Genomic DNA, 22,925 nt, shown 5'->3' with positions numbered 1-22,925 from the left:
GACTGTACAACACCACTTTATTGAAAATGCACGACAGTAAACTTAGTGTAAATCCACTCCTGAAAAAAAAAAAAAACACAAGTAACATTCATCTAATCAACAAATGTAGTATACCTGGACAAAGTCTGTGTGTAAAAGAAAAATAATCGCCCAAAATACACTTCAACTTGAGATCACTTTTGCTGATACTGGAAAATTCAAAACGCATTGCAGCATACGGCAAAAACCAGCAGGGCATCTATACACATTAGACCAAAGTATTTACAGCTCAAAAGGATGAGGATAAAACTCATTTAAATATTTTAGTATCATAGCAGGAATTCACCCACCACAATCCCTTAAAGCAATAGCTTTGATTCTATGACATTTTAATGTGCTCATTTACGGCACCAATAAGATGATGACACATGGGCAAGTCTGTGAGGCAATGGAGATGTGGCCAAGAACAAATTTAACACTGATAACATAGTAGGTGATAATGAACACAATTATAATGGGAAAAAATGCTGATGATCATAATTGTAGGCATAATTGCCCGACTGAGTGCCTCAATGTGTTGCCAGTGTCTCACGGCTGCTCTTCTGCTACGCAAAGCAAATATATGGAAAGGAATAAAACTGATGAAATGCACACACAAGCACAGGATCATAATCAACAAACTATAAAATGCTTAGGATTATATATGTTACATGCACAAATATAATCATACACGTGTAATAAAAGGATTGCACATACATGATCCTAAGCAATATTACTTACATATACAGATATATGCAAATACATACACTGAATGTACGAAATATTAGCCATGCCTTGCTCATATTTAGTTGTAGCCACTTTTTATTAACATTATCATTACAGTTATTATTATTTTTATCCAAAAAAAAAAAAAAAAAACGCATGCTTTTCTTAATGTATATGTCCTCCTTTGTGATTGGTAAAGACTCAATGTGGGAAATCATTAAGGGATACTGGCTTTCACCTGTGTTCACCTCTTGGAAACAGAGCACGTCCTTGACATTTTGTACATAAAGTGTATGTATACATGAACTTTCACCCTTGCATTTGTATAACCTCCATCTACCCAGCATCTTTTCAAGACACATTACAATCAACATTTGATTTGAAAAGCAACTCCTTCTGTTGGATTTCTATCCAGTTACATCATGATTAAATGACGGTGGCAACAAACAAATCTGTGTAATAGGATATGGATAGGATTAAGCAGATTTTGAGATGTGTATTCAACATCTAAGGTGCTAAAATTCATCCAATCTGGGCCTAATGCTGTATGCAAATACTTTTTGTATGGCTTGTTTTATCCCACCAGGTGCCAGATGGGTGGGTTGTGTCACATACAATTGTTCAATGAGTATCAAAAAGTGTCAAAATCACAGTTCTTTTCTGTGACAACTTACTAGACCTGATCTGAACTGTCTGGGGCAGTAAATCCAACCCACTATGTTGACATAGAAACCTATTTGCAGCTACAATGCTGTGCACCCCAGGTCTGCAAAACATGTAAGAAAAAAAAATTGAGTGCGCGGTGGTAAGACTTACCACCAAACTGTGTCAAAAACAGAAATCATAGTCTTTCTGAACAAAGACGACAAATAACAGTTTGTAGTCCAACTGATGGAAGAGGTGTCTTGTTTCTCTGAGTATGGACAGGAGAACTAGGACGTCCTGAGCAGGTTGCTGAGAACTGTAATAAGACACAAAAGAACAATTAACCAAATAAGCTTAACAGAATTCATCTCAAAATCATACCTATTTTTAAAAACTATGCAGTAAGCACATGAAGTTAGAGTAGCTCCTCTTGATTTGGTACCATGATAATAAGCTAAGGAATGCATGGAGGTCTTGGAGGACTGTATTGCTGGTCAGTATACCTGTTAGGTTAGGGGACAGACACTAAAATCATCCATGTGACCCTGTTACATCATTAGCTCTGGCACTTTTTTTTTTTTTTTACCTTTTATTTAAGCAGACAAGTCATTAAGAAAAACTTCTGGCAGCCTGGTACTCCATGCTCCATGAGTCATAATAAGTTCCATAGCCTTTGTTGAGCAATGATGATAATGTTGATGATGATAATAGTAGTGGTAGTAGAAGTATTATTATCATTATTATTATTATTATTATTATTATTATTATTATTATCGTTGTTGTTGTTGTTGTTGTTGTTATCATTCATTATTTTCATTATTATTATCATTCCTAGTAGTAGTAGTAGTAGTAGTAGTGGTATCATTGTTGTTGTTGTTGTTGTTGTTGTTATCACAATGATAATAATACATTTTATTTATATAGCACGTTTCAAAACAAAAGTTACAAAGTGCTGTATAGAGAAACAATACAAAAATAGAAGTAACAATTTCAAAAATATATGCATATGTTTCCAAGATACCATCATACATAATGCAATGGCAGGATCCATGCTAATACTTTAAAGTAGCATATATTATGCTGAGTGACCTCCATGCTAACACGTCGGGATACAGTATGCTGGGCTGTAGAAGTCAAGTGGCAATATCCTAAAAATGAAATATCCTCAGTAGTTGCTGTGCGCTCCCATGGGCTGTTAATCCACAATACTGTATTTCTCTTCATTCACCTCCATAGTAAAGCAGCTCCAAAATAAATCTTTTAACACATAAGCCAACGCAAACAAAATGGGGTATGCCAATATGAAAGACAACTTTTTTTTTTTCCCCATGTGTAATTACACTTATTTGTGGTTGTTTCTTCCTGGCACAAGATTGCTATGTTTTCTAAAGAGTTACCTGCTGAATCTACTTTCCAATTCAAATGAAAACATGTAAAGAGTAGTTTTATTTCTCAAAAAATGGATACCATTACTTTTTATATTGGCATAATCTGCTTCCTTTGAGTTTGTTCACTAAAAGTAAAAGTGTTATTTTGGCATCCATTTAGCCACATTATGGAACTGAAGAGAGACAAGAAGTGGAGAGACAAAAATGCAGTCTTCTGGACTAGCAACTTGTGAGGATATTTCACCACAATGTGGACTCATTTCACATCCAGGTAACTATGCAACCCAAAACTCTAACTTAGCCTCTCTGCCCAGGAAAAGGAGGTGGTGACAGATGGGACTGAACTGATATAGGGCTACATTAGGTTTCATTTCTTTTTACAATTTACAAATAGACAGGCAATATAATAAACAGAACAAATTACATTTTTAGATCAAAAAAGTCAGTCTTTTTACTGTTATAATACTGTGTACTACTGTCTACTATGATTTTGGCATAGTGACCGTCTCCAAAAAATTTGGACTAGTCCTTTAACATTTCAAATAATAATGAATCACAAGTGTGCAAACAATACTATATTTTAAACATTAAACATAAAAAACAAAATGTCAAATTATCTGGGGGGAAAGACACTTACCTTGAGGATCAGAATGAGTACCATGTTGGCCCTTGCCACTCTCTGGATCGACACCTGAGTAGAGAGCAATCATAATCTGAGCTATAATACTGCATACCAACTTTAAAACAATATCGTGTTAAATAAGATATTTCTTCCAAAAGACACAGATAAAAAAAAAGATAAATGATAAAGGCAAAGGGACTGACCTCCTTGCAACTTGAAGCAGAGTTTTTTCTTCTGATAAGCAAAGTAACTGGACGCAGCACCCAGCAGAGCTACGCCTATGGCACTGGCAATTCCTGCAATCTGTCCAGATCCAGCTGCCACAGGAGAGAAAAAAAAAAGAGTTAGTGATTTTATCTTTCATACAGAAAGTGGAAAGTTTGTATAAGTTACATACTTTAACGTAAAAATAAGAATCCTGTGTTGATGCCACAATTGTCATATTGAGGTTATTCCACAAGGTGGCAGTCAAAAGCTTTTTATAACAAACAAAATCAACCTCCTGGAAAATAACTGTAATGACGCGCTGAAGTTGTGTTTTTGGATTTTTAGACTATACACTGGTGACACACAAATAACAGCACAAAGACTGTGTGGGTAGAAACACTGCACATGTACTGCATGAACACAACCACACAAAGCAGGGCTGAGGGCCAGACAATGGCAGTGAAAGCGGAAATGAAACATGCCCAACCTCAAGGGCACACTGGAACAAAAGAGGCAGCAGACAAAAGGATTGTGGTGCAGAAACACATGGACTGCCTGAACAAGCCTCGCTGGTCTTTTGACATGCACTAACTGGGTTTGGATTTTCAAACCCTCACTGAGTCATGAGCAAGAGGTGTGTCTCGTGATGGTGTTGGGTAGAAAACTAGGGCGTTGCCTGGGCACCAAAAAAAGAAAAAAAGAAAGAAAGACTGGGAGTCATTCCTATATTCCCAGCATCCTATGTTCCCCAGATTTGACAATGACAATGACATCCAACAGATAAAAAGTCATGTAGCGTTAAAAAGCCACTGAAGCTTCAAAAACAACAAAAACAAATTTATGTCTCAAACAACGGATTTGTCCTCATCTGGCATGAGAACAACAAAAAAAGAAAAAAGAATTGGAACTATTTAACCCTTTTGAAAACTGAGCTAATTCACCTGATTTCTTTCAAAAACGTGGGAAAAGGGCAATTAACAAATTATCTATTATCTATTATCCCTAATTTAAATTTTAAAAATTGCATGAAAATTAACAAAAAATCTATTTTTTTAAATTAAACTTTGCTCTGATGGTGGTCCAGGGCAGAAAGCTCAGTATAATAAAGTGTGGCGTATTGAGGAGCAGTGGAGTTTTTCCTTCATACTGTAAAAAAGAAATCATTAAAACAATATATTAAAATAGTCTGATCAGTGATGCTGGGTCAAAGTTGGATTTCTTGTGTTTAAATGCTTTAATGCTGAAAGGCCTCACACAAGCATTTAAGGAACACAAGTCATGCCGGTTGTGTATGTAATTATTAAAAATACAGTGTGTGAAAAAAAAAAAAAAATCTTAGTGGCAGATGGACCAAACAGTTCATTTTCCACCTTGATGATATTATAAATCAAAACACATGTGCACTCTGACCATTCCACAGGTTTTATTATGGCCATAGCAAGAGAAAACAAACTGATGCTGCAGCTGAAACACAAAAAAGTGTATCTTACACAACACCTCTCAGGACTCTTTTACAATCCAATGCCAGCACCATGGTAACAAACATTAAAAAGAGGACCTTTGTAACAAAGACAAGCTAACAAGACAAGACAACACACCAGGAAAATATTGCCAGTAACCAAAGAGTGCACAAGGAACAGCTCATAGTGCAGGAGATGCCAAGGGGAGGAAATCATCATATGATCATCTATCTAAAATAAGTTTTAGTTTCTCCAAAGAGAAGATGCTTCATCAGTGGAAAAGGACTGTGCCTCAAAGTCTTGAATAGAGAGAGAGCTTTGAATGCTGGCTATGTGAAGAATGTCTGCTGACTACTGCTAAACTGCACTACCTCCAAGGTCTCTGGACTGACAGCCAGGCGTGTCTCGACACGAGCTCGTGAAAGCAGAAAACAGACACTTTTTCCATCCACAAATGTGAATGTGGTGGTTTTCTCCACCACAGACATGTTTGAATAAAAATGAATAGGAAGCGCAAAACAGCTCCCACTTAAATGAAACAAAAAATCTGCCTTATTTCTGGTAACTTTTCAGAGTCTTACTGCAGCAGTTTTCATATAGTAATTAAAAAAAAAGAAAGAAAAAGAAAAGCACAATCAGATAAAAAATACATATATATTGCTGTTTTCTGTAAGCAAGGAGAGCTATTCTAAAAAAAAACATGCTGGATGAATCATGGCTTGCTGGTGGAAAGACTGGCTCCCGCTGGCATATTACCAACTATGCAAAGGGTCTGGGAGTCTCCTAAACAGCCTCCTAAAATCTAAACATGAAATTTGACTTTTATATTGATCTTTATTATCCATCCAGTGAGTGAGATTTTAAGAACACACAATTAATTCCCTATTAAACATCCTGTATAATGATGACTTCCAGGCAGTGATAATCATCAGAAAAGTGGTTGAAGTGACTTCAAGTGGATTGATCCTCCACTACAGCATGAAGATTGAGCACTAAAAACAAATAAGTGACTCATAAACAAGAGGGATGGGTGGAGTGCGAAAGACAAAAAGTATGCACACACCCAATTAAAGGGTGTCCGTGAAGTCTGGAATCAGGTTAACACCACATTCTTCTGACAGGCAGATTTGATTTGAACTCTTACTAGTATATAAATCAGGACATGCCCTGGCACCACATCACTTCCCCCGTACAAATCAGATTTATTAATTCATGCATTTATTTATTTAGTTGAGCTTTAAATGTCTAATCTCTTTAAACAGTATGGTACTGCGATGCTTTATTTTATTTTGGTGATTATTATTTTTCTCTTACTGACTTTTATCCCCATTGTTACTCTTTTATTGGGCACTGTGTGGTATTCTGGTTTTCTTTTTATTTGTGTGGTTTGACCTTTTTTTATTTTCCATCACTTTATTTCCATTTTTTTAACTGTTTTGTTTCATTACACTACTCTTGTCAGATGAGTCATCTTGACTGTGAATCCATGTGCATCTTACTGGAAAGCACATGGAGCTGCATTTAATATGTATGAAAGGTGCTATATAAATTAGGTTTGACTGATTGATTTAGCCTGTGATCACTTCAATTCCAGACTTTTCAGACACCCAACTATATTTCTGAGAGTCTGTCCCAAGACATATTCCATCCAGTACAACTCGAAATCAAGCATTTGTAAACCGCTGGCCCGAGTGCCACCTCCGACCTGAGAACCAACTGGACTCTGTAAACAGATCGGCTCACGGCAGAGCCTCCAGCAGTTGCATGGCCCTCTCTAACAAGGGTGCCATGATTTGCTTAAAGTTGGATATCCAAATATAGACTTCCTCTGGCATGTTATCATTTAGCCTCTTCAGGATTTGGGCCCACAGAAGGGACAGATCTGCAACGACACACAATCGTAGCAGGGTTTTAGCCAGGTCGATCCAACCAGGGATGCTAATATGAATGTCTGGGTGTCAGCACAAAACTCCCAAAATATATCCATAGATATATCCAAAAATGAGATAAAACTTAAAGGATGGGAAAATTGGGTTGTTGCAGCAGAAAAATAATAATTATTATAGTTTGGAAAAAGTGTTTTCACACAACCACCACCACAAGGTCATTTTTACCTTGGCCATCATTTCAAGTGCATGTAACTTTCTTTTAATAAAACCCATATGCTTCTCAGTCTATGACTCTTCCAAAAGGTATGTTATTTCTCATTGTATAATGTTTCTAGGGCTGTGGTGTGAAAGAAAAATATATTGATCAAACTTTAAAACTGTATCTGTGGCAATGGGGACACAATCACCCAATCCACACAACAGCCACATGTGGGCTGAACCAAACTCCAGCACGACACATCTTGGTTTCCACAGGCAAACAGTGGTGATCACAGCGCACATAACAACTTCCTGAGAGACAGGACAACTGAGACAGGAAACAGGAAAGTCCCAACAGAAGGCTAGGAAAAATCAGGTAGAAATAATGACGCCTACCATGACAGTGAAAAAGAGGGAACACAAACAGGAATTTCTCCCAGAACAGCAGGGAAGGCAAGAGAGTTGTATTTACCTTGAGCCTGATCACCAGCTCCATCAGAACCACCTGTGAACAAGAACAGAACTGATCATTTCTGCTGCAGCTGATGGTCTGCAATTTAGTTACGTGGTCAGACCACATAAAACCAGTATGATTATTTATGGACTGAACCTCCCTTTACGCAATATTTTGTGGCAATAATATACATATTTACTGAATTTACTGAAACATCTCAAATATTCAGTGGCTCCACCACAGTTTTCTTGTCAGAGTGGAAAAGCATATCAAACAGCGGTCAGACCATCGTGGCGCAAGGAAACTCTCCTCTGAAATAATAATACTGATAATAACAGCACTAATGCTAATTAGCATTCATTTCACAAATTACATGTAAGACCACTTTTCCCATAGACCCTTTTCCTTCCTGTTATTCCCCCCTCTCCCTGGCCATGTTGGAAGTGAATTCAGAGAAAAGAGAGACAGTCGACTCGGGCTACTTCCATCAACATTTCTGGGAAAAAGAAAATTCTTCTACCAATGAAACTACACAAGGCTTATTTGTTTGAGCAAAACATCTGAAGTAGTCTCATATTAGCAATGCTGCAATGCTGGTATTTGAGTGGCTCAAAACTGTCTTCCGTGTCATGTATAAAAGGGATGGATTTTCTCATCATTACAATGCAATATATGTGCAACCACAATTTTTATTCCTCCCACCCCCGTTTGATTGACTCCTCAACTGCACCTGATGTCCTGCACTACATACAACAAGCTCTGGCCTATTACCAGCAACTGTTAGCTTGTTAGCATAGGACACTGAGGATTGCATCAGAAGACAAAAATGAGGTGAGAGCTAGCAAAGGCTGGCATCTAAATACACAGCTCTAAGTAGCAATGGATCCGTTGTGGGCTTTCTCACATCAACTCTGCAGCTACAAGCCTCCAAACTGTACATTTTTAGCAGGTGAGCTCCACAGCAATGTTACCCAGGAAAACATTTGTAACTAATTACATGGCATATACTACTACTTATACTACTACTAAATTGAGGAATTGAGTAACACTTAATCCCTGTTTTTAACTGGGTTTAGCAACCCTTTGAAGCTAACAAGGTAGAGAAAGAAGAATGAAACTCTACCATGGGGGTCGTAGCCAGGATCCTGGGCACGGCCTAGATTTAAAACCAAACAGAAAAAAGATAATTAAAACACTTTTTAGGGTTATTTAACTATTGCCTCTTTTACAGCCTGTCTTCCTGCAAATGGCTCTGCAGACAAACCAGCGCTGAAACAGTGGGTATAACTAGTGTGTGTTGGTTCTTTAAATAGAAATGGACAGTAATAGACCAGCATTAGAGCCTCTCTGGAGTGCTTCCCCATTACTGTGTAAGTTAAGGACTCTGTGTCCACATCATGAGATGGAATACGCAGACTAAGGACTTATTTCATGTCTGCTTTAAAAGTATTTGTAAAGCCCCAGTGGAAATGGTCTGTATGAGGGCTGCTGCTAGTGGAGTTGCAGTTTAATGACAGGTTACTTCAGTTCATATCCAACCCGCTGTTTCATGCAAACTATCGCGCAAAATCAGATCTGAGTAACAGGCATGTGGCTCTGATTATGTTTGTAAGCTTAGGGTTTTTTTCTTCCCCCATTTTCTTTCTTTGGTAAAAGAACAAGTAATTACTTCCATGCTCTGACTAAATCAGTGTATTTAGAGAGAGAAAAACAAAGACAATGTGTTGAATCTTTGTCTGCTGGATTTGGAAAGAAACAGTATTTTTTCTGATTCTAAAAATGTAGCAGTTCTTTTACTCATTTTACAGTGAAAATTGACTGTTTTTCTCAGCCATTAGGTGATAAGACATCATTTTAGAATCTAGGAGGGTGCATGATCAACACCAGGCCTCTTTTTCTTCTCGAGTTGTGTAACACTGAAGAAGTTAAGAAAACCATGGCAACCCATAACAAAACATAGCCACTGAAGTCAGTGATGGGGCAACACTGCTGGACCAAATTAGAAACGACAGCATATGATATCACCAGTTTTCTGATATAACCTAATCCCAAAAGTACAGCCTTAATGTCTAAAACTAATGCTTTAATGTTCAGTCTTCAGCTTGTGTCCCAATTCTGATCCGTTCCTTAGCATGTGACAGAGATCTGATGTTTTGTAATTGGTTTTAACAGCAAAAACCTTATCAAGTCATATATTTTCTGCTCCCACATAGGATGCTAGGAAAATGAATGGGGTGGTAGTGCTGACCCACCTCCTCCTCCTGTCTGATCAGGTTTGTAGCCGTCACCAGCCGCGTCAGACAAGTCAAAGTCACCAAATGATCCTAATTAAGAAATGATGCATACAAAGGATGAGTCAGTCAAATTCACAAACCCAGATTCACAGGCATTCCACATGTCTATGCTGGCAAATTTCTCAATACAGCAATATTCAGGAACTTGAAATTGTAGTTCTATAGTCTTTGTGAACAGTTTTTCTATCAGTATACTGGACCCTGTTCATCTAAAGCGTGACAGTATATTCAAAGATGATCCCTGAGATTTTTTGGGAAATTGTGGCCAATAATTTTTCAAATTGAGCCAAAATAAAACCACTGAGAAAATTATGAGAGGCTTTAGTTTCACATGATAGTATGTCATCACAACCCATTATTCCCATATTCCTGAAAAATTCTGCACACTCCATTAGAGTGCAGACACCAAGGATTTGTTTATTTGCTTAAAGTGAAACTGAACTAGAGTGTTGGGTTCAAAAGTCAGCTGGGTGTTATGAGTCCACATGGTCAAAATGTATGCTCATTAGTGGCTGATGCTCCCTTAGGCTGCTAATCCACAATACTGTATTTGTATCTCTCCATTCATTTCCATAGAACGCATCTCCCAAAAGTACACTTTAAACAAGTGCCGATGAAGTGGATTATGCTAATATAAAAAACAAGAAGTCCCAGGACCCATTTTTGTTATATTACTCTGCCTTGCTTTAACATAGACTACGCCAACATTTCTTTGAATTGGATTCTCCATTGAAAGACACAAATGGTCTTGGGTGAATTTAATATGTAAGTAACCAAGAAGTCAAGAGGAAAAGTTAATCAGTTGAAGAATTTGTGGGCTTACCTGTTCTACCCCCACTTGGGTTTACAGCAGGTTTGTTAGGTTTGGGGTCGGGATCTATGGTTAGAAAGACATTGAGTTCATCAATTAATTGGTAAATATAATGAGATGATGTGGAATTACGATGACACGAAAGCAGAGTCTGCAAAGAGCAAAATCACCATTGGATTATTGCATATGAATCAATCACCTGAAACTGATTTTAAGCCAGAAGATTAGATGGACAGGCCAGAAAACCATAAAGGCAGAAGCACCAAGAGAGCCCCAAACCGAACCAAATTAAACACACAGATGACGGCAGAAACCCACCAGGAGAATGCGTTGAGCACATTTTTGCAGAATGACATTAAAGTTAGGGTTTGACCAACACATATGTCTGCTGAGGTGACATCCAGCTCCGATATGCTGGAAAAGATAGACTTTTCAAGGATGCTGGCACAAACTACCAGCTATCACCAGCTTCAATCCAAAAATATCAGCATCAGCCTTCAAAAAATTCATATTGGTCAAACCCTTGCAAGTATGCCTTCTACTGTCAGGTGAGCAACTAAATCTCAAGAGCAGCTGCTACTGCAAACTGTACCTGGACCAAAAGCATCAGCTAGATCAAATCCAGTGTCATCTAGGAATGTAAAATATCAAACAGAATACATAAATGCTTTAAAATTTGCTTTAAAATTCCCTACTTGTTGTCAGTACGTTATTATATCTAACTTGACAGAAATTGTGGAATTCTATCAGCATTTACTCAATCTGACTGTACGGCACAGTTGTTCTTACCATTGTCAGCTGGCTTCCTTGGTGCTTTTGTAGCTTTGGGGGGTCCTAAACCATTGAAAAGGGTATTAAAACAACAAGTCCCACATGGATACGAAATATAAATATCAAAGTGAGACAGTTAAATCGATGCTGTATATTATGAAAAGGTAAAAGAGAGTAAACTGAGGTATTGTGTACCAAAATCTAAGGTATCCAGAATGTCATCCACCCCTGAAAACATAAAGAGAAAAAAATTTAAGTTATTTCACATTTGATGCATTTGATTCATTAGTGACACGGTAGAATAAGCTCCCAAGATTTTTGTCAGTTCACTGGATCTTTAACACAATATATGAATTTACTTTTATTCACTGGCATATATGATATCAATAATTTACAGTGAATGACATGGCTCACCAGAATTGCCACCTGATGGTTTGGACTTAGGCTTCTGAGTTGGATCTGAAGGGGGAAATGATTCATTTAGAGAGAGCAAACCATATTCATCACCAACACTGTTGCAGCGTCTGAGACTAAAAATCATGACTGCTGTAGAGACATTAAATTAAAGTGTTTTCGGTTAACGTATGATTAAGTCAACACAGAAGACAACTGGCAGCTTAGACTTGAAATTTACCTTGTCCAAAAGCATCACTGAGGTCAAACCCATCATCTAGAGAGGGAAAAAGTCCAAATATTAGCACTAGATGTCATTTTACTCTATTTATTTAGACACTTTGGAATGAAAAGGGTGAGATCTGGATCTGTGTGTGTGTGTGTGTGTGTGTGTGTGTGTGTGTGTGTGTGTGTGTGTGTGTGTGTGTAAAATTCAAGGTTAACCTGTACTTAATGCTGACAAATAAGACACTGAATCAATGTTTGATGATTTCAGTGTTGATTCAGTTTGCAAAATCAAAACCATATTCAACACTGATTCAACACAGCTCATGAATCGTCATAGTAACAGAAAGTGCTGAAGGCATAATTACACAAACTACCATGTGACAGCAAGCTAGCAACAACACCTAACACAACTATTCAACATTCTCTTCATGAGTCTCACAACTCTCTGAGGCTATCATGGATGTCAGTGTGGCTACAGGTCCTAGACTTTTAAAACTTTCACAATACAAACCATTGGCCTTGGGTTTGTCCACTGGAGCCTTCGGAGCAGGTGTTTCATCTAAGAAACACAGAGGAATGGTATGAACATTTGACCATAACAGGCAAAATATTGAAAAAAAAGACTACCATCTTATCAGACACTTGTCATTTGTGATGTTTATTTAATGCAAAGAGTTCCAAGAACTGGTGGCCAAACATCATGGTATCAAATGGTCACACTTAGGGCCTGGTGAAGAAGTCACTCACCCACGGCATCTCCCAAGTCAAATCCTGCAGAAGACATGAAAATAAGAAAACAATACAGGTTAAATGTTGGTAGCCTTGAAGTGACCTGCTGGACCACAATAACAATGTAAATCAGAATCAGAAATCAGAATCAGAAACACTTTATTGATCCCTGAGGAGAAATTGGGTAAACTGGGTATAACAGGTTTCCCACTCTTTCAGGGACCCATTTTCCATTTTTTAAGGACATATTCAGTGACTTGTGTAAATGTCAGGTGTTGCTCACAGAAAGTCATCTTACAATAATACAAATTGGACAAAGTAGCCAATTAACTCAAAACTGTGAAACTGATGTCTCAAATAACACGCTGCAGAAGCATTTTTGCGTTACACAGCATGTTTACATGCAAGAAAAAAGATGAACATGCTCATGGCGTACAAATGTGTTGATTTTACACAAGCACTGTGTTGATCAAAGCGTCGTTTTGCGTATTTTTGACCTGTTTTGCCTTTCAAACATATGGCGCTGCATAACAGCATAAGACAACAGCCGGGTATCAAAGGGCACTAAAACAAGGCGTCAGCATCTAAAAATGTGCAATGTGAGCTCAGGAAATCATTTGAAAATGTAAACTTTATAAATTTTATAATTTTTCAAAATCCATGACTAGTCCATAAATTTGTAGGCTTTCCAGGACGTGTGGGAACCCTGCAAATGAATCAACATCACCAATTGAAATATCCTGAAGAAAAGACATTCCTCTGGATTGTGAGCCAGTGCGTTCATTCCCTTAATATTCTGTATTGTTGCTATCCTTTCATAATGGAAAAAAACATGCATGCAGTGTTTGGGTCCTGCTGGGAGTCATGCTGTAAATTTGTTGGTTGCTATGGCCTGCTGACTGATACTTTGAGCAGTATGGTTGGCATGAGTCACCACTGAAACTAGTGAGGTGCTTCCCCACGGAAAAGCATATTCCAACACTCTCTGCCCAGGAGGCTACAAAACTCTTCAGAAGGAAAAAAATGACCATGCCAGAGTGGGTAATATTGTGAAATGCAGACCTCGTAATGCTCTGCTTCACTCAGCTCAGGGTCTGCTAGGGTTGTACGCACGCTCGGTTTCAGTTTATCTCACACTGTGTCATCTGAGATGATAAATTGATCCAATTCTATGTAAATCTGCAAAAGCAACTGTATTACCAACCACTATTTTATTTGTGTTTTGTTTTGTTCTATTAAAAATGAGATATGGCCCATAGGGATGGAAATAAGCGACTGATATCATGCAATTGTGAACAAAGGACTTTTGAATTTTATAATTATTGCAATTAATGTATAAATATGAGAAATAAAATTATTTAAACAATTAAATAATTATCTTAATTAAAGTAAAATAATTTATTTGAAAATAATAAGTAAAATAAAATTCATAAGAAATAAAAATAAAGTTAATAAGTTAAAAATAATAGTTAAGTTAAAATAAACATTTTAAATGATAATAAAAATAGAAATAAAAATAAAATAAGGAAAATGTATATTTTGATGCAATTAATGTATTGTATCTTGATTTAATTTCGCTTTAATTTATTTATTTATTTATTTAAATTAGAGACAAAGCTTCGATTCAGCAATTTTGATACAGAAATCATCACAGATTTAAAAAAAAAAAATCAAACTGAATCTATTTTTCCCCCAACCTTATGGGCCAGGCAGCATCATCCACTCCCAATATGATGAAGGTTCCTCCCTTGTTTTTACTCTTCGAGGACGGCTGTGTCTAAATCCTGTGATGCAACATGACTCACCCTGCCTCACAAATCTGCTGGCACTCGTGAAAAACTTCCTTTTGCATGGGTTTCAATGGAGAGTTTGATTGTCCCATGCTGTTTCAGACACTTTTCCACCAAGGACAAAAAATAACTTCCATGGAAGACACTTCATTTATGTAGTTTTGGAGGGAACATTCTGGCCTGTGAAAGCTTAAATTTCAAGCCAGTAACAGCCAAGCTGAAAACAGAGAGCGTGCCATCTAGCCCTGCCTGGCATGTTTGTGGTTAGCTCTACACGTCTTGACCTCATTTGAACAGGATGTAACCAGATAGAGAGGGGCATAAATAATATTTCCAGAATTACCAGTCAACTAAACTTCAACACACACCACACTGCATTTGTCTGCTCATCTGCAAGCAAAACAGGCTTTACATGTCCTTGTCATTGCTGTGCCGATTACATTGTATCCATCTATTCCATCTGTAGTCTTGTTGATATGAACTAAATGCACATTTTGCTTGAATATATGTTTTAAAGTCACATCTATTTTTCTGATATTCCTCTCATTTGTTTATTGTAGACATTTCAGGCTTTGTTACATTTTCCATATTTATTTATTCAGCACAACTACCTAATGCTGTAGTTCAGTTTGGCCCATCCATGCATTCCATTTTTCATCCATGCATTCTACATAATAGGTTCAAATGTTAAATCTGACAGTTCTATCATGTTTAATAGCAACATTTACTATATTTTATTTATGCTCTGCTTTTCTTTGCTGTAGCCAATTGCTAATTTGCTTTTGAAAAGACCCAAATCCCCCCTCGAGGATTACTAAAATTTAGTCATCTTGTCTCGTCTCCTCATCTCATCCCGTAGCACCTCAAGTCATCTTGTCTCATCTCTTTTCATCTTGTCTCGTCTCATCTCATTTCAATATCTTACACAGCTGGAGAAGTCTCGGATTTCGGGTCCAAGTAATTCTAGTAGTAGATGGAAGTGGGTTTTTGCTGCCTTTTAACCATGAATCAAACTTCAAGTGGTTTCCCGTCAAGATTTCAGCCAATTTATCAGACGACATGCTGATTTTAAACTGCATTTTGTCCACTGACATGTTCTGATTCACATTTACAATGCTCTCTCATCATGGAGTGTTCACCTCTCCTAGGTGGAGTGCCTCAGTGGTGAAGGATTACACTGCTCACACACCCCTGGGCTAAACTTATCACAGGCCACCCAAAGCAACCTGACATTTTACCTGAAAAATCACTTCAGGCAAGTATTCCAATGCAGTGCAAAGAAGAAAAAAATCACTTCTGATTTTATGTGATCAGAGAAATGGTGTGCTATAGCTCAACAACTGACTTCCATCATCCAGCACAAGTAATCCCAAAGGTCCCCAGCAAACACTGTATCTTAATGAACTATGTGTGTAGTATGGGTAATGCACTAGATTTGTTACTTGCCAAGTGAAGCCAAAGGCAATTTTCCTCCTTGTGTGGACAAAAAAAAAAAAAATCTATTCTATTCTATTATTGTACAGTATTTTAAGCTATTCTATTCTATAACCATCAAGTCACCTGAACTATATGATGCCAGACAATTAACTCTTTGAATAATGCCCAATTCTAAGGTGTTTGTGAGCCAGGGCCTTTCAAGTATTTGATTTGGAAAATTCAAGGACTCATGCAGCTTCTTTTTGGGTGGGGTGTGGGAGAGGGATGGGGGGTATGACACTGATCAAAATGAGACCACCAATTTCCTCTAGTCCAGATCATGTCAAGTCAAGACCCATAGCGAAATGATTCATTGAAAAACTTGCTGCAATGTTTAGAAGCAGACTATGCGGTTTCAAATGGGAGGGGCACACCGTTGTGGTGACTAGCATTATGGATGAGGAAGGATAAAGCACCTCAGGCAAAAACTAATAACTCATAGAATTAATGTAACACTTTTAAATGTCTGTCTTGAATCTACTATTCTGATGTGAAATGTACATGAAAGCAGAAACAATGGAGTAAAATGCTTATATACATTTATATTTTATATTAGATATTGTATATTTGGGTTTCAGTGGGGCAGAAGACTCTTTAACCCATCATAACAAGGTGGGGTTCCTTCCCTTTTGAAACTGCATAGCCTACGAAATATAATGGAGCAAGCTGTGGAGGGATTTAATGGACCAAACTTGGCATATTAGCCTCACATACAGCAGCAAATACCACTATATGGTTAAGAATCCAAACTATCACTTTAAAATGTGCAGCCAAGCAATTCAATGAACTTTACTCGTTTCAAGGCCACCCATTCGTTTAAAAACATTGTTATTATACTCTGAAATCCATAAATTCTAACTTGTCATGTCTGTCATTATATAAGCCCATAGTAATAAGCATGACTGGGGACACACTGATCCAGATGACTTACTGAGCAGTTACAATAGTGCTACAAATACCAATCAGCTAGCATGAACAAACTTTTACAGCTGACTATGATTAATTCACACTGTAACATGCGCTAAGTTAGATAACCCCCCCACCCCCACCGCCAGTAACTTCACAAAGTTATGTAAACTTAACCTATAAGTCAGACGTCACCTTAAAAGGCAGGGGAATTGAACTACACACCATAATTACCTCGAGTAGCCTAATAATAGTGTAGAAGTGCCGAGGGCTCAAAGGCTTACCTTGCGTGACTACTCCACTAACAAGAAACAGAAGACAAGCGAACCCCAACCAGAGCTTCATTTCGACTGCAGTTTCCCACCTCTTCTTTGCAGTTGTTTCAGACTTAGACTACAAGTTATATACACCCAAACCGGTAGGCTAGCTGTAGTAAACTCAGTGTTGGCTACCTATGCTTTGTCATAAGGTTGCTAGATGTGGACACCGCGTTCTGGTGCGGTGCTGGAAACGAAGGCGAACACAGTTTGGTGTCCGGTTACAGTTATGAGTCAACTTTCCCTTTGAACATACAGACTGGGTGTGGTAGCCTTCGAGAGGGGCGTCTCAGAGGGTGTAGTTGAGAAAAAGTAAGCCAACTAAGCCTAGCCCATATATTATCACATTATCCTATTGACATATGGAATTTTATTGAGACTTGCAATGTAAACGAAACTGACATGACGTTTAGTCGCCTTTGAATTTTTGAGGCAGAGTTTGTCTCGCGCTGTTCATGGAGACGACGTCATGCCAGACGTCCTTCACAATATGGTCATTTTATTTAAAGGTTCTTATATGCAAATATGCGCACCTCACAGAAACTTTTTTTTCTCAAATTGTTACGACCCCCTCTTCGTTTCGGCATACATTTGAACCACCATACAGAACGTATTCCAAGAACAATTCAACTTTTATTACTGGTTTGCCTGCTGTTGGCGTTTTGAGGCAAAATTTCTTGAAGCACAGTGCTGCTTGGTTTAGAGGCTGTCTGCCGCATTTACCAGAAGACCCTTTTTTATTTATTTATTTATTTATTTCCCAGAGATCTTATTATCTTCTACAGATATACACGTTTACCTTTACCGATAAACAAGGGAGCCATGAGCATTTAATGAGCAAAATTAACCCAAAACTTTAGCCCTATTTAAATCTCTATGTTAACTCATGGTAAATTGCATCAAATTAGCCTACAGTCTATGGAAATGGGTCTTTTAGGGGTAAATAAATGAAGTGTTTCTAAAACATAACTGATAATCAATCTGTAATTGATGAACTAGTCAAAGTTGTCCTTTACTTTTTATACAAGGCTTACAACTACTTTTAATCAGACATGCGGCAAATGCAGATGCCAGCAGCACAGAGGGGAACCACACTTAAAATAACCTGACTGCGTCAGAAAAGTTTGAATTTGGCTGTTGTTAGGGTAATCAAAAGCCCCACGCCCCTGTCCCAAAATGAACCAAGCTTTTTACTGAGGCTGGTGTGCCATCTAGTGTAGGACACAGTCCATTCTATTTAAAAGCATTTTAACTCTGGCACTGGCTTTTAGTTAGTAGACAGTGTCACCATAATTTTCTAAGTAACTGTTGTATGACGAGTATGACGATGATGATGATGATGATGATGATGATGATGCATCTGGTGTCATTAACAAACATACTTCCGAACATGATATTATTTGGACAATGTATGTAAATTATTAATGTAGATACAGGTCTGCAAAGTAAGCTTACAGACAACATTATGACCCACTGATTGATTGATTGATTGATTGATTGATTGATTGATTGATTGATTGATTGGTTTAAGCTTTGATCGAATCAGTCATCAAAATGAAAACTGCAAAAATTAAATTTATAAGAAAGAAAGAAAGAAAGAAAGAAAGAAAGAAAGAAAGAAAGAAAAAAGATCTTAACTTTGATTCAGGAATGATTGCCTTTTTTTGTGTCACCGCATTCTTCAAATTATTTCACCACTAATAATTCCAAAAATAAAGTAGGCTATTATCACTTTACCATATATTCATCACAGTTCACCCCAAATCATCTGTTCCTCTGGTACATCAGGAGGAAGCCAATGATCCAAAGATGTATTATGAAGATAAGTAGAGAGAGAGAGAGAGAGAGAGAGAGAGAGAGAGAGAGAGAGAGAAAGAAAGAAAGAAAGAAAGAAAGAAAGACGCCTTTAACTTGAATCCAAGAATTAACCTCTCATGTTTGCGCATATTCAAAGAAAAATATAGTTTTTTTGTCACAGTAATTACCGGCGCTTGTGCAGAATGAACACCATGCAGGCTGATGCGTTTTCAACTTCACTGCGGACGTCGCGGAGGACATGCCAGCTGTGTGTGTGTGTGTGTGTGTGTGTGTGTGTGTGTGTGTGTGTGTGTGTGTGTGTGTGTGTGTGTGTGTGTGTGTGTGTGTGTGTGTGTGTGTGTGTGTGTGTGTGTGTACAGCATCATTGACAACGGCAGGGCATCTTGACGGAGGATCCCTCTGCTGAAATGCAGTCTTTCATCTCTCCGGTGTCCAAGGCGATTCTGGTGGCTCTGTTCATTTTTGCCATTTTGCTGATCCTCTATGTGATCCTGTGGTACATCTGCCGAGACGTGGACTGCGATCACGGCATCTGATCGGCATGGACCTTAGGGAGACCAACAAGGAGACCCCGGCGACAGGGTGACCCTCATCAGTGCGCACCTTAAGGTGACACCCCCCACACACACATGGACACCCCATTCCTTCCATTTCTTTCTTTCTTTTTTTTTTTTAACTGCAGTCAGGCGATGCAAGGACTAGGTGTTTTTGAATTGTAGCTTTTGTTTTGAACTGAATTCATATTCAACATGTTGCACGAACTGAGCTGCCATCAATTTCCGAAAAAAAGAAAGGCAGAAAATAGATATCTTTTTGTGTTGTGTAGTGCAGATGTGGCGTATGAATATCATCATTCATCTTATCATTTGAATCCAAATAACAAGACATTCAGTGGATGCAGATTTTACCAGCAGCTGAATAGGCTATTAAATATTAGGGACATGCCCTCTCTCCTCCAAGTCCACCAAAGAGGTGAATCCAGGTAAAAGCCATTATCCTTTGTTGATTTCCCTTACATCTCTAGAAATCACAAAGACAGAGATGTAGATAAAGAGTCAGATATGAGGAAGATGTCCCTGATATTTTGTACATTCAGTATGTGTTCCTAAAAAAAAAGGTGATGAAAGCATGGAGAAAGTGATGTGTGTTTATGAACTCCAGTCACACAATGACATTGAAAAATCAGTTATGTTCCAGAAAAGTGTTGAATTATAGGTCCCTATGTCCATATAATTTGCATCAATTTGATACTTCCTGTGCAGTGTAATATGGATTTATGTGGTCATATATGTCATCATTAAAAGGAGGATAGTCTATTTTGCAAAGACATTAAAAAGAATGAGTGTTTGTGTTTATTTTCTACTGTCTGACTTGAATCAGAAATATGTGCATGAGAGTTTTGGTTATGGTTTTGAATATTCGAAGTGAGTTTATGGCACATAGTTGAGGCACACATGCTTTAAATACATAGTTTCTGTCTGGTTTGGAAAAAGTGTAGGTATGCGTTCATATTTGGTGTTGGCTGTCTACATGGAATATGACATAGGCACCTACAGCTCAGTTTTCATTGTAGTGCATAAAGAGAAATTTCTAAAATACCAGCCACTGAGTTATGATCAGGTAGCATTTGTTCACTCTTCTCATTCACCCCATTTTTATGATGTGGTGATTGGAATTGAATAGGAAACAATAAGACACCTCTAATAGATGTCCCCTCCTGGTTCTAAGTTGGCTTCATCTTATGTTGAATATTTCCAATATTAAGCCACATTTTCTGTTTTTGAAAAACTGGATTACAAAAAATCTTTCAAAACTTTATGAAAACTTTCAGGGGAAAAATATATATTGTGTGACTCATTCTTTCATCCACTTCTGCCCTTCTGTCTTCTCCTGGGATCTCTCTGATGTCTATCGCCACTTATGTGAGTGCGACCTTAAAGGATCATACCACCAATTTTGAATGTTGGTCCATTTACTACAGTTTTCTCACATTTGTCATTGCAACAAACCACTTAGCAAATCATCTTGTGCAAAAGATTTCACAAGATAAAATCCCTCCATTTTCAAATTTGAATTTTCAGTTGAAACAGCCACCTTATAATTTTCTGCTTCTGTGGCTAACAAAGTCATCATGATTCATGAACCACAGATCTGATAAATGGTTGTGCAAAGCAAATGTTTCCCTGGCGACTATTTTCCAGCAGAGGGACCCTTTCCCTCCACCCAAATTCAAGTCATTAAAACACAACAGTGCTGCTGCTTTTAGGAAAACTAATGTGGACAACTTTATTGCAGTGAAGAGTCTGAAGGCTCTGAAATTCAACTGTAATGTGGTAGTGTAATGAATGGAAAGTGATGACTGGATATAGGAAATATGAAATGTGAAGTATATACATTTTGTAGACATTATGCAAATCATGTAGAATCACTGGTCTGGTCCATAAGGAGCAAAATCCAAAAGTGTCTCCTGAACAGCAGTAAGCGAAACCTCTGGACTGCTGGACTGACTCTTAGGGTCCGAGGAGTGGGGTTGCAGTGTGTTTAGTTGTACCTTGAATGCTTGAATATCCATTTTTTAAAAACACATTGGGATGGACACAACGTCCCAGCCAGTTAATGGGCTTGCTCTCTGCATTAGCAGCATTGTATCCCACACCTGTCCCTGACTTAGGGGTCTCTGAAATAGGGAGCATTGAGGTCTGATCAGCATTTCACCACAACATTTTTAAAGATGGTGGGATTGGGTGTGCAGTCATACGACTGGGTTGTCTGCTGGGGTATTTTGCAGAATACTCTAAGACTCTGAGGGCTCATCTGGCCATTTTTCACGGTAAGAAGGCATTCTGTGCCATTTCACAGGTTATGGAATAATTCCCACTGGCAACAACATGGTTCCAGATAAAGTTACTGGAAACTAATTTTGGCCCTGCTGAGGACGTGATACTAAAATATGGTAAAACAATGCAAACTGCAGCTTGTACAAATGAAGACGTGCTTTACCTTATCAGTATTTTGGGAGAATAAAGTACCTTGAATGGCTTGGGTATTTGCTGCTCAATGCAAGTGTAATACCCAAAGTCTGGACCATTAATTCCTCCCTGTCACAAAAACAAGAGCTTAAATACAATTGGTCAGCTTTGTGCCATTGCTCAAAATCATGTTGTTTTCCATTTTGTATCTACTTCATTCATTTTGGAGCAGCACTCTGACTGTGAAGCTCTCGTTCTTGTGACAGGGAGGGATTTAACAGACCAAACTTTGTGGATGAATTGCAGATGCATGGACCTGGAAATGCCGATAAGTACAAACAACATACCGGTAAAGTGGCCAGAGGCTGCTTTTCTCCAGCAGAAAGGAGGAGGAAAAGCCATCCCCGCTGGCTAGGAGAAAAATGCTTCTGCTTCAAGAGCCTCAGAGGTCAGTCACTGGCATATTCTGTCAAAAGGAAGGGGGTTAAAACAGGTGAAATAGCCTGAGGCATCATGACTGGTTTGATTTGATTGACTGACTTGGTTTTTAATCAAATTTTTACAGTATTCAGTGGATACTTAACTCATCACCTAGAAATGAAAAAGTGTATTTGAAAATTTCTCAGAGTTTCAGAGTGGAGTACAAAAAGAGAAAACTACATTTTTTTTCCTACTCCTCACAGATGGTTCTTCATGCAGCAGGAAAAGTAATAAAAGCCAGTTCTTGAACTTGATGGGTTATGGCAAGTCTGAGGTTAAGGAAAGTTCCAGGTTACCTTTGGTAGTTGAAAAGAGACATTTTTGCATGTTCATTGG

The 22,925-nt window shown here is 38.0% G+C and overlaps 2 protein-coding genes across 4 annotated transcripts in view; one reads left to right on the top strand and one right to left on the bottom strand.

Moving 5' to 3' along the window:
- Nucleotides 1-17,540, bottom strand: cd99 (CD99 molecule). 3 transcript variants are annotated; one of them, XM_030073615.1, is made up of 15 exons: nt 17,290-17,539; nt 12,852-12,875; nt 12,616-12,663; nt 12,118-12,153; nt 11,898-11,942; nt 11,679-11,711; nt 11,502-11,546; nt 11,305-11,343; nt 10,725-10,778; nt 9,860-9,931; nt 8,731-8,763; nt 7,626-7,658; nt 3,603-3,716; nt 3,415-3,468; nt 1-1,705 (listed from the first exon to the last, which is right to left on the bottom strand). In XM_030073615.1, the coding sequence occupies exons 1-15, from the start codon at nt 17,348-17,350 to the stop codon at nt 1,677-1,679; spliced, it is 720 nt and encodes a 239-aa protein (XP_029929475.1). In that variant the 5' UTR covers nt 17,351-17,539; the 3' UTR covers nt 1-1,676. The 3 variants fall into 3 exon arrangements, with proteins under 3 accessions (XP_029929475.1, XP_029929482.1, XP_029929493.1); XM_030073622.1 differs by lacking the exon at nt 11,305-11,343; XM_030073633.1 differs by lacking the exons at nt 1-1,705; nt 3,415-3,468; nt 3,603-3,716 and adding an exon at nt 5,035-6,948 and having other exon boundaries at nt 17,290-17,540.
- Nucleotides 17,541-19,468: 1,928 nt separating this feature from the next.
- dhrsx (dehydrogenase/reductase (SDR family) X-linked) overlaps nt 19,469-22,925 on the top strand; it is a 35,827-nt gene continuing 32,370 nt past the window's right edge. Inside the window, exon 1 of the mRNA XM_030070333.1 lies at nt 19,469-19,749. The gene's annotated coding sequence lies outside the window, so the exon portion shown is untranslated. The remainder of the gene's footprint in view (nt 19,750-22,925) is intronic.

The sequence above is a fragment of the Myripristis murdjan genome, chromosome 2, assembly GCF_902150065.1.
Source record: "Myripristis murdjan chromosome 2, fMyrMur1.1, whole genome shotgun sequence".
Classification (NCBI taxonomy): domain Eukaryota; kingdom Metazoa; phylum Chordata; class Actinopteri; order Holocentriformes; family Holocentridae; genus Myripristis; species Myripristis murdjan.
This window is presented reverse-complemented; position numbering and strand designations above follow the sequence as displayed.

What these genes read in the sequence shown, in the direction of transcription:
- cd99 (XM_030073615.1), bottom strand. Translation starts at nt 17,350, where the DNA reads ATGAAGCTCTGGTTGGGGTTCGCTTGTCTTCTGTTTCTTGTTAGTGGA. An exon ending in TGATCAGACAGGAGGAGGAG is followed by an intron (nt 8,764 to 9,859) that starts GTGGGTCAGCAC and finishes TTTTAAATCTAG; the next exon opens with GCCGTGCCCAGGATCCTGGC. An exon ending in AGCTGGTGATCAGGCTCAAG is followed by an intron (nt 3,717 to 7,625) that starts GTAAATACAACT and finishes CTCCTGTGGCAG; the next exon opens with CTGGATCTGGACAGATTGCA.